At 39.0% G+C, this 11,675-nt stretch overlaps 2 protein-coding genes across 2 annotated transcripts; both read right to left on the reverse strand.

Annotated features, from left to right (window-relative positions):
* Window positions 1-486: 486 nt before the first annotated feature.
* Window positions 487-4,003, reverse strand: LOC119917837 (cyclin-dependent kinase 2-associated protein 1-like). Its single transcript, XM_038738254.1, has 4 exons — window positions 3,782-4,003; window positions 1,688-1,788; window positions 819-945; window positions 487-711 (listed from the first exon to the last, which is right to left on the reverse strand). Exons 1-4 carry the CDS (start codon window positions 3,846-3,848, stop codon window positions 644-646), a joined length of 363 nt encoding a protein of 120 aa, XP_038594182.1. The 5' UTR covers window positions 3,849-4,003; the 3' UTR covers window positions 487-643.
* Window positions 4,004-6,810: 2,807 nt separating this feature from the next.
* LOC119917835 (protein strawberry notch homolog 1-like) lies at window positions 6,811-11,463 on the reverse strand (the record flags this gene model as incomplete). Its single annotated transcript, XM_038738253.1, is given in 4 exon segments — window positions 6,811-9,764; window positions 10,393-10,586; window positions 11,160-11,236; window positions 11,326-11,463. Coding segments are annotated over 4 exon segments (552 nt in total), but the record flags the coding sequence as incomplete, so codon positions are not given.
* Between the last annotated feature and the right edge of the window lie 212 nt (window positions 11,464-11,675).

Consider the following 11,675-nt stretch of genomic DNA (forward strand, 5'->3'; position numbering starts at 1 on the left):
TACTTACAAGCAGAGGGTGTTGTTTTTGGGTTGATATCGTCTAAAATGCAATTGAATCACAGAATGACAACTGTATTGAAAATACAATTTATTACGCTGAGTAATAAATACATACAAAGATGCAAGTAACAGCATTTTCCTTTTTTTTAATACCAAAACCAACTTTCAACACGAATGAATTTCGATGCATTTGGCACATCTCTGTCCCTCACTCACTCAGCCATGTGTGTTCTAGGGGTCTGAAAAACAGACCAAATACTATCAAAAAGAAGAAGATGTCTTCTCCATCTACGCCTGTACAAGCCATGCATTGTCTACAATTAACCCACGGGCCCGTTCGCATGCACAAACCAACTTTTTTTTTAAATGAAGTCAAAATTAAGATCCCAAAAGTGGGGCATAAAAACACATGATATCGTCTTGTTTGAATTCCAATGACCCACACATGATTTAAATGATCCTCCAGATCCCTCAGGGGTTATTGTATTTTTTTTCCCTCTCTCTCTCTCTCTCTCTCTCTAGGAGCTTGTTTTTCCATCCTTTGTTCATTATACTTCCTCTTCTCAAAGGAAATGCCATGCAAGTGTTTTATTTTTTTCATGAGACGTTAGTTCTTCTTGCAGGGAGGAATGTGTGTTGGTAGCTAGGACCTGGCGTTTCTCTCCGTCTCAGCCAAGCATTCACGCACCAACCCTCTGGCGTGAATTATTCCTTTGAAGAAAGAGGAATATGATTTAGATTAACACACTCTGAATTACCCGCAGCTATAATATATGTTTTGCACTTGAGTGGTTCTGCGTATCAAGGTTCACAGTTACCTCTTTTGAGTCTCTCCATTGCACTCTTGCTTCCAGCATACGTGGGCCTGATCTCCTTTCCGAGCTCTTCGATAATCGCCAGCAGCTCTGCATATTTGTTCTGAGGCACTTGGCTGCCAGAGGAGCCCTGGAGTTTTGAGCAAACAGAAGAAGGAGATAAGCCAGTGTCAACACATTTCACATTGTTGTTTTCTTTGGTATGCAGAGGACAACACAGCAGGAAGAAAAGAAGAGTAACATTCGATTGTAATGAGAGATGCAAAATATTCCCATGATAATCTAATCGCAAGAGAAACACGGGAAAGAACAGACACATTGTTAACAAACTATTTAAAAAGGGCACTTCTCCCATTTTACTCAGTTTAGTCATGCGAAGAAGATCACTTAGGAAAAAGCAAAACAATGAAGGTAAAAATCCTGCATTCAAAACCTTACTTAAAAGGATATAGTTTGGAAATTTTGAAGTGGAGGAGAACAAATGAACAAACACATGATGATTAAATAGACCATGATGCATTGCTGTAGATTAAACTACCCAACACGATATAAAGGAGTTAAATGAGCTCAACCTTCAACATCTACAGCAGTAAAATGCAACATACACCTTCATGCAGCAGGAATATTAATCAGATATAACAGAGAAATACTGACAGGGAACATGTTACAGCAAAGTGCATCTGCTAAGCAGGTAGGGTTAAATTGAATTGTGGGAAATGTAGGGTCCAGAGTTTTTGGAGCTTGACCTATCCTTTCTGCTTCTGCTGATTCTAATTGGCCGTTATTTTTTAATTCTGTCTCTTACAAGTCCCCGTACTACACGCTGGAGTCGCCATTTAAATAGGAAGATGAGCAGTTTCATTTGCAGTTACCTGTGAAAATCCCAGAGATGGAGGTCCGTAGTCACTCAAAAGGGGCCTGTAGGACTGCAACGTGGCCAGGTTAGCTGCTGACGGAGACTGGAGGTTTCCAACTGTTCAGAAAACACAAGTTGGAGCTCAAAAACAGCCCTATAACCAGTTCACTATGGCTGAAACTAATGATTATTTTCATTGTCCATTAATCAGCTGATTACTTTCTTAACTGTTTAGTCTACAAAATTTCGGAAAACACGGAAACATACTCCTTACAAATTCCCAGAACCTGAGGCAACATCTTCAAATTGCTTGTTTTGTAAGAGCAATAGTCAACAAAACGGCAAAGAAAATACCCAAATATATTCAATTTAGGCTACTACAATTATTACATTTAAAAAATAGGAACCATCAAATGTTGGAAGTTTTACTAATCATTGTTATCATTATCAGTCCATCTGCTGATTGCTTTCTTGATTAATCACTTAATTTATAATTTAATCTATAAAATGTCGGAAAATAGTGAAAAATACCCTCCCTCAAGGTGACGTCTACAAAATGTTTGTTTTGTCCTGCAAACAGTCTAAAAACCCAAAGATATTTAATTTCCAACAATAGAAAAACAGAGAAAGTTCACTATGGCTGCAACTATTGATTATTTTCATATCAATCTATTACACTTGTGTCATATAAAACCAGAGAAAAAGCAGCTAATCCTCACAATTGATTAACTGCTACCAGAGCATGCTTGATATTTTTGAACGATTAATTAATTATAAAAACAGTTAATGTTCTTCAAATTAACTAATCAATTAACTGTTGCAGCACTAATGTATTTATTTATTTAGCTGACCTAAAAATAGGCCAATACTGGAATCATTCTCAAAAAAGATGTAGATCAAGTCACTAAATTCCTATAAAAATTGAACAGAGTCTTGTTGGGAGGGTTTGTCCTTCACTCCTCTTTGCTGCTCCCACTGCTGCTTTGTTCAGTTGTAATATTCAACCTCCAACACCAGATGTCAGTCATAAAATAATTCAGTCAATCTGCTGATTGTTTTCTTAACTAGTCAATTAACAATTTAGTCTAGAAATGTCAGAAAATAGGGAAAAATGCCCTTTAGAGCCAAAAGGTGAAGTGTTTAAGTTGCTTGTTTTGTCCAGCCAATAGTCTAAAAAACAAAGATATTTAATTACCAATTACTATGGCTGCAACTTTTGATTATTTTCATTATCAGTCTATGACATTTCAGAAAATAGTGCAAAAATAAAACTTCCCAGAACCTCTTGTCACATCTTAACATTGCTAGATATTTAATTTCCAATCATATAAAAACAGATAAGAAGTAGCTAAACCTCACAACTGATTAACAGCAACCAGAATATGCTTGGTATTTTTGAACAATTCGGCCCTAATTTTATTTCAAATTATCAAAATAATAGCAGATTAATGTTCTTTCAATCAACTAATAGATTAATTATTACAGCTCTAATCTATTTACTTATTTTGCTGATACTGCCACTACTGGAATCAGCCTAAAAACAAAAAGACTGTGGATGAAGTCGCTAAATTCCTATAAAAATTGAACAGAGTCTGGTTGGGAGGGGGGTTTTGTCCTCCACTCCTCCCCGATGCTCCCCCTGCTGCTTTGTTCGGCTGTAATATTCAAACTCCAACGCGAGATGTCCTCGAAGAGACATAAAATAATTCAGAGGCAGATCAATCAGCAGCTCCGACCGAGGAGCATCATGGAGGAAACGGAACAAGGCTGGCTCAAGAAGACACAAGTGATACATTTTTGTCACCGTGTAACGGCACCCACCCGGCGGGACCAGGACCCGGGACGACGGATACGCACATTTTAGGAACCGCCGCCTCCTCGTTTCACATCCAAACCGTGTTTCTCCGCCGACTGATATCACGGATGGCGCTCTTTTACATTAGTAATAATGGCGGATATGAATTAGCCTAGCTCCCAGGATCTGACCCTATATATATAACTGGACAAAAACTACAGACACGGTCTTTCTCCAGGTATTCTCCGAGACCCCGAATTTAACACTCGATTTATCGGACGGATACTTTGATTTCCCCCCGTTTTTTCTCCTTACCCTGGTTCCCAGAAGTTCCCGGAATGTGCTGATGGACATTGGGTTTATAAGACATTCCCAAAGACATTGTAAATTAAAGAAATAAAAATGACCCGAAATTCAGTGAAGCGTCTGTCTCTCACTTTTTGTTTACAACAGCGGCACCGGCAAATATGGCCGTCACTTTATATTGACACCCACTATGCTTTCTAACACTGCTACTATCCATTGCGGGTTATCAAGGAAAAAAAAAAGGTTAAAAACGTGATTTTCACCATAAAGCGACGGAATTCACTCGCGGTTTCACAAACATTTATCAACTCGGCTCACGTCCGTCGGAAAGTCTACTTTAAACTACACTTTTAGAAGAATCTTTAAAAAAGTGTTTGAACATGTGAAGTGTGTTTACGCTTTGACCCCCCCCCCCCCCCCCCGCCCCCCCCTTACAAGTATGTTATATATATATAACATTGTTACACACATTTTTAAACACATGTTTTAAAAGGTAGAATAAGCAACTTCCTTTTATGTGCATTTAATTTGCGGGTTAGACTTTTTCACAGTAACCATGGTTTGTTAGTGAAGTAGAAAAAAAAGAATTATAAAGCTTTTGTTTTAAGTTAAATGTGAACGCTGCTGTCTGCAGAGAAAACAGGAGCTGCTGGAAGCAGTTCGCAGATACCTGTCTTTGTCTGTGGGGGCGCATCCATGGCTTCGTGTTGATCTGTAGAGCTTTTACATTAAACAAAGCTATAAAAGGGTCCACTCTTCTTTTGGAGGCATGTGGCTCTTCTTTCATACAAAATGAGATGAGCAGGGGGTCGGTTAAAACCCCTCAGTATGTCCCTAGGCCAAGAGGGTTTGGCCAAATCCTGGCCCCCAGTGTCATGACCTGGGACCCCTGTGATGCAGTGGGATTGCAACCCCCCCTCACACAAAGGAGGGGGTGTGTTTGGTAAATGTGCTGTCTGGTGTCAACATACCTTAAATTGAAATAATAAGCACAAGAACATGTATTTTAATTGGTTTATAATATTGGTTTAAAAAACTTGGACCTTGAAAGTGCAATACTAAGTTATAATGTGAAATATTCTGTCCAATACTGCACTTTTTAAGGATTTTAATACATCTCTCAACATTATCAGTATTCATTATTATACTACTATTATTTAATAACACTTCTATCACATACTGTAGAATACTGTACATTTTTATTATTATTTTTTATATTTTCTACATGCCAACATTTTATTATTATTTCCATTTGTTAAATGCCTTGATGTGCAACGTGAGCAATTGTAACACAACAATTTCTCCTCAGGGATCAATAAAGTATTTCTGATTCTGACTGTGAAAACCCCGGTGGTGGACTGACTAAAAGTGCCAATACGACAACAAAAAGCTTGACATATTTACATTTTTAACAGTATTTTTAGCATGTTTATCAACACATAAACACAAACATGGATCACTACAACAATGCAAACAACACACAGTAACAACAAGAGTTAAATATCTGACTTAGAGCCAAAGAATATGATGTATAAATACATGACATACAAACACAATCATATATATATATGTATATTTTAACCTGAACCAAGAGGTACGCTCATGTTTTATCCTTTACATTGACTAACTGTTTGTTTTAGGATTACTTTTAAAGCTCTCCATTACCTATTATTTTTAATTCCTTGTGTAGTTTGAGATCTTTGGGCAGGGGCCTTCATCTGTCTGCTTATGAAAATTCATTTAGAAGCAGTGTCTCCATTGTAGAGTTTGTCCACCAGACCTGATTAGTGTCCCCCCGTCTCAAAATTCAATTCAATTCAATTTTATTTATATAGCGCCAAATCACAACAACAGTTATCTCTGAGCGCTTTTCATAAAAGAGCAGGTCTAGACCGTACTCTGTGAGGTTATTTACAGAAGCCCAACAATTCCCACCAAGAGCAGCACTAGGCGAGGAAAAACTTCCTTTTAAGAGGCAGAAACCTCGAGCAGAACCATGGCTTAGGGTGGGCGGCCATCTGGCTCGACCGGTTGGGGGTGAAGGGGAGAAAGAGAGAGAGAGAGAGAGAGAGCGAGGGAGAGAAAAAGGGAGGCAGCCTGCACAAGATACACACAGAGGTACAGACAGTAAAGGTGATGTTGCTATAGACTGAATGAATAATAGTACAGATATTTACAGGAGTGTTGATGATAACAATCGTAATGGTAATGATTATAATAACAATAGGACTAGTAACAATAGTTGTAGCAGAGGGTGTCAAGCAGGAACACGGGGGCAGCAGGGGATCAAATCAAGATAAGTTTGTTTCGTCATGTTTTTGTTTAGATAAATACTTTTAGCCAAAATACTGTTATAGGATTCTTTAAACTCCCAAATATTGATATCAGTATTGGCCTCAAAATCCCATCTATAATCTTGATTATACTTCAGCGGAGGAACTTTTGACTGTCAGTTAGGCTTATGGTCTTTTTTCCTCTGTTGGATCTCACGTTTGTTTTTAATCACCATTGTTTTTATTTTGCTTTAACCATTTTCATCTGAAGGTCCAAGGATTGACTCCCACTAACATATCATAATGTTATATTATATTTTATTGACATGCTTGTGCATTAATAAATCTGTTCTTTCTGAAAATGGAAGTAAAAATGTTTTTAAAAACACCAGTGTAACAATGTAAACTAATACTATATAATATCTGTTACTATATAAACTATGTTATATCCGACATTATTAGGTGGTGGACTGGACTAAACCAGCTAACTCATAATAAAGTAGTTTAAAACCAGCTCCACCAGTTATTTCTTTCTCCACTCCTGGAGAACCCTAAAAATCCTAAATGTGCAGCGACTCTTTCAGAAACATCGCTGACCTCTAGCTTTGGAAATATTGTGACAAAAGGGCCTCAAAACCTCTGAAAATAAAATAGAAATAGTACCAATTTCACAACAAGCCCAAAATAAAAGGCCTCAGTGATACATACGAGTAGCAGTGATAAAAATGTGTTTGGTGGTAGGATACAATTAAAAGTACTACGTGGTAGAAGTATACCAAGCTTTATTGAGCATTGCACTCATTCATGTACAGGTCACATTGAATTTTTGTACAACTCTTATCAGTAGTGCAACTCGTGCGATGATAAAAGGGGAAATGAAGTCCTTCAAGTGTTATAACTTCAGAGGAGCCGATCTGCTTGACACTTTACGGGATTCAAAAATAACGTTACCAAGTCAGCAGCCTGTGTGCACATCTCAAAAAGACAAAATAAAAACGTGGAGCTGTTGGCTTATATAATGGTGCACACATTCAAGTTAAAAAGATGTGAATCAGAGAGCAGACTTTCTCAGCGAGGCCTCTCCCAGTTCTGTCCGACAGTTGAGATGTGCAGCATGAAGAGTCTGTTTTTTTTTTATCCTTTTACAAGTGTACAAAATGTACATTGGTATGATGCAAAGACTTCTTCTTTCACTTGTTTTTAAAATGCATCAATCCAGAACAGAAGAGAATACACATTTTAATAACAGCAGCTAATCCACAGGTTAAAGATGTGTCCGAGCTCACTGTGCAACACATCCCATCTTTAATAATCAGATATTAGAGCAGACTTTGGTCTGTCCTTTCCAGTGCAGATAGAGTATAATGCAGTACAGGACTGAGGAGGCTTTGCTCAACAGAAGAGGTACACTATTCCACAGAAGCAATCATCCATTTTAATTACAACTCGGCTCAAGAAAGCAGAGGAATTAGAGAGAAGCGTTTGAAACGTGTACTGTGAAGACGTGAGCTGTAAATAAACAGCCAGCCACAGAGAATGATCGCTGAGTAGATGTACAGAAGGAGCATTTGAGTTATGGCCATGCATTTCAAGATACTTTGAAAAACTCTACAGATCTACTTTGTTTTGTTTTTCCAAAGAGGGTCTTTCTACGAGTTTAACGCCTGAGGACACCTTAAAAAAAAAAAAAAAAGACACATGAACATTTTGAACTGAGCAGAGCGCTGTGCTGAAGACAGCACTGAGACCTGTGAAAACCAAAAAGCGACAGACATGCATTTCACATTTCTAAGAGCACCTCATCTGCTTTTCTTTACTATTGTTGACAGGTTTCATTTTACTCAACCAGAGGTGGTTTTAACCTGCAACACAACACATTTTCATCGACTGGGAAAATTAACTACTAAACTAAAACACCACTTACACTTTAAGTGCCCCCATTTAGCATGTACAAGCACTATAACATTTAATAAAAGTAATTGTAAGCAGATATAAGTGTCTAATATTATATTTGTGAACTATAACTCCTCCTGTTGGCGCTCGTACCGTGAAGCTGCTGTATAAACAGATGAATGACAATATAGTAATAAACCATGTCTTCATAGAAGAAGTTATAATTGTTGAGAATGTCCTTATGTCTGCTCATAACTACATTAGGGTGTGTTTTAAACTATGTAACAACTTAATATTGCTTATAAATGCTAAATAGGGAGCATTAACTAATTAGATGTGTTTGTAATTAACACTGCTGAGCGTGGTTTGTTGATAACTTTAAATATATTCTTTGGGATACACTTTTACTCTCGTGCACTCTATATAAATAACAAAATCTTCCACTAGTCAAACTCCCGACAGTCTTGTTAGTGCTTTGTGAAGGTGCCTGAGTGCAGTAGCTATTTGTACTGACACAAAAAGGCACATTTGACAAATTCCTCGCTGTAAAAGGAAACGTTCAAGTCCGCATTTTTGCTACAGTCCCTCCAGTGTAGCTAAACACGGAAACACAGTTCAGGGAATCTTGTACAAAAACTACTCACTTGATTTGACTAACTTGGACTCCTGAAGGCTCATAGTAGCTTCAGATAAACATTTTTGCGCACACACAAAAGAAAAAGAGACTGGAATTTGTCCCCAGTCTCTTCTATTGAAAGCGTGTTAAGAAGCGAAGTCTTAACCAGTATTACCAGGAGGAATGATTACAAGAAAGAAAAACCAACGTTCATATGCTCACCTGACTGTTGTTCTAAGACGGACTTTTTAACAATTGTGAATTTATGCTTTAATGTGGAAGTTAAATTTGAAATAAAACAAAATCAAGGAACTTTGATTAATGTGAGATCTGTGTGCAAAACAAAGATATAACAAACTGGTCTGTGGGTTCAGACAATGACGACATTTTGGGCTTTTTGTCTGCTGAGCGAATGGGACGACTAGAAATAAAATTAGCACAGATCAGCGTTCCTGTAGTGAACTGGAATAATGTTCCGCATCTGTTTTCTACTTCAAAAAAGTGATTCTGTCTCTATATTAGAGCTGAATAATATCTGAGAATGAATATGGGATTGTAGTTTTGCATTACATCCCCATTTCTTAACGAATCAGGGTAGTTCTCAGACTTTCAGACACATAGTGGGGTCTTTGTCTCATCCACCTTTGGTCTGAACCGAGAAAAGTCTTTGCTTCATACCAGGTAGTCCTAAACATCTTAAAGCATGGTGGTAAGGAGAGGATAACTCAACAGCCACAGGCCGACATGCCCTCTGGGTTTCAACTCTGTCTTAATCAATATATCACATATCTTTTCACTCTGAATGTCAGAGGACAAAACTACAAAACTTCACCCTTCAAATCTCTCTAGGTGAACACGAGTCTCTGGAGATTTAAAAAAAAAAAAAAGAAAGATAAACCCTGAAATCTTTTCTCTGTACAACCACTGCTTTACATCTGAGAATCATCACAGCGGCCCTGGAGCGTGCAGTGCAGACTGATGGTGAGTCAGATCCCTTTAGACGGGAACGTGAACTCGAGAGGAGTAGGTGAGATTAACGCCCTTGAAGGTGAGCGGTCCACCCCAGACTATGTGTTGGGCGCGTGACTGAAACTTTGAGGGTGGAGCTGCTGCCGTTTCTGCTGCTCCTGCACGGCGAGCTGCTGGCACTGGTCCGATGTTGACAGCTTGTTAATTAATGCTGACACGCAGGTCGCTGGAATGATCAGGCCTGTGAAAGAAATAAAAGGATTGTTTATAGCACATGTTAAGAGGAACGGGTTTTGGGAATATCATTTTCACTTTCTTGCGAGTGTTAGAGGAGAAGATCAACACCATTCATCTCCAGGGTCTGAAATTAGCACCCACCAAATGCGTGTAAATTGTTGGCAGTGGCAGGTAAAACTGTCAGGCCGGCAGAAAAACACATTATAAGGTTAGTGTATTGTACTGATCTGCGCCTGAAGCATGCACGGCCCTGCTTTGCACGCATGCCCGCCAGCTCAGGATGAATTTATGGCAGTGTTTCAAACCAAACTCACCAGCGGAAGAGGCCCAATCGGACCAGAATGACAGTGTGCTGCTTACTGCCTGGACTACAGGAGGAAACTCCAGTGCTGTCTGAGAATCACTAAGCGCATCTATTAGACGTAAAGCACGTCACCTGGTTTTGTTTTCCTTTGCCAAATTAGGAGTAGCAGTAGTTTGCTTGAACATGTTGCCTTGGATATGGAAAGATGGGATGATGGGGACGTTTAGGATTTAGACATAATATTGATCTTCTCCTCTAATTCTCGGTAAGAAAGCATATTTCCCAAAATATCAAACTACTCTTTTCAGTTAGCGGTCTTCCAACTTACCAACTATCCTCTGTCCGTCTTCTGTTCTGAGCCGGACAATCTGCACCTTCACATTGGTTCCACTGACCGGAGTGAGCACTACCTCCACCTCGTTCCACACACTGAGCACCGAGCCACACAGGACGTAGTACGTCCTGCACCGAAGACCAACTTCACACTGTAGACCCACCGACGCTTTCTTACAGTTCCCCCGCCTGTGGGCAGAAAAACACACAAGATTTACAACCATTTACTAAGGATGCAGCGAATGTCCAGCCACCGAAATCAATCTGCCGAAAATAGGAACAATAGCGCTTTTGGTGTTCAATCTAATAAATCAAAAGACCAATTAAATCGTACTGAAGACGTACATATTTAAACAAATAAGAACAGGTCACGAATATGTTGTTCCATTTTAAAAAAGGCCAAAATAAATGTAAAACAGCTGCTCACTGTAGTTTATAGCAAACATTAAATAGAGCATTTGTTGGGGACTATTTTCAGCGGCGGATGAATCCACATGCGGTGCTGTAGTGAGTATTTGGAGCAGCAGGACGGTGTATGTGGGACTGAGTCAGAATAAACTACAGTGTGTGTTCATGGTGATGAAGGAAACTGTCACCCAGTGCAGCAGTGAGGCTCACTGATGGGTTCGTAAGAGTTTCTGGACACAATGGATCTCTATGGCTCAGAGGAAGAACAGATATCAGGCTAAACTGTTAAAAATGCTAAAATTCTTGGTTATGCTGTTTTCATAAGATTTGTAGACGGTAAGAACATGCACATACCAATACGCATGAGAGCAGATTTTTGCTGACGACATGTACTGGTCCATCCAGTGCTGCTTGGCGTCTTCTGACAAGACCTAACAAGACAAAAAAACAAATCATGAGCCCCACGTGAGGCATCAAGTGTTCTTCTCACTGTAATTTTAATAAAAGAATGTTGTGCAACCTTTTTAAACTTCTTCTTGATGTCTGTGTACGTCTCCAGTTTGAGCTGTCTGCCGGTGTTTGGCCTGTACACCAGGAAGAGCCTCTTCTTGGTGTTCACCTCTCTGACCAGTATGGCTGTTTTCCTGTTGTTCCTCACCTGAAAACAAAATACATACAATTGTTCTTGAAGAAGAGCCACTCGACTGAGTTTATATTAAGATCTGTTTATTTTTCATGCACAGGCCTGTGAAAACTGTTGTGTAGAGACATGTTGCTCGGAGGAGCTTTGTCAAGTCTAAGGAATAATTCCACTTGGGCTTGAGGAATACAGTTTTATTTCAGGATCCCTGAAAGAGTCTATTGAAACAC

This window comes from Micropterus salmoides, unplaced genomic scaffold, assembly GCF_014851395.1.
Source record: "Micropterus salmoides isolate LMB-PRFRI ecotype aquatic unplaced genomic scaffold, ASM1485139v1 Ms_hic_scaffold_2266, whole genome shotgun sequence".
NCBI lineage: Eukaryota > Metazoa > Chordata > Actinopteri > Centrarchiformes > Centrarchidae > Micropterus > Micropterus salmoides.

Bases quoted from the DNA above. Each gene is read 5' to 3' on its own strand.
- LOC119917837 (XM_038738254.1), bottom strand. From the start codon at position 3,848: ATGTCTTTGGGAATGTCTTATAAACCCAATGTCCATCAGCACATTCCG. The intron at 1,789-3,781 runs GTAAGGAGAAAA...TTTTCTGAACAG, and splicing joins GGGAACTTCTGGGAACCAGG to TTGGAAACCTCCAGTCTCCG. The intron at 712-818 runs GTAACTGTGAAC...CTTTCTTCAAAG, and splicing joins AATGGAGAGACTCAAAAGAG to GAATAATTCACGCCAGAGGG.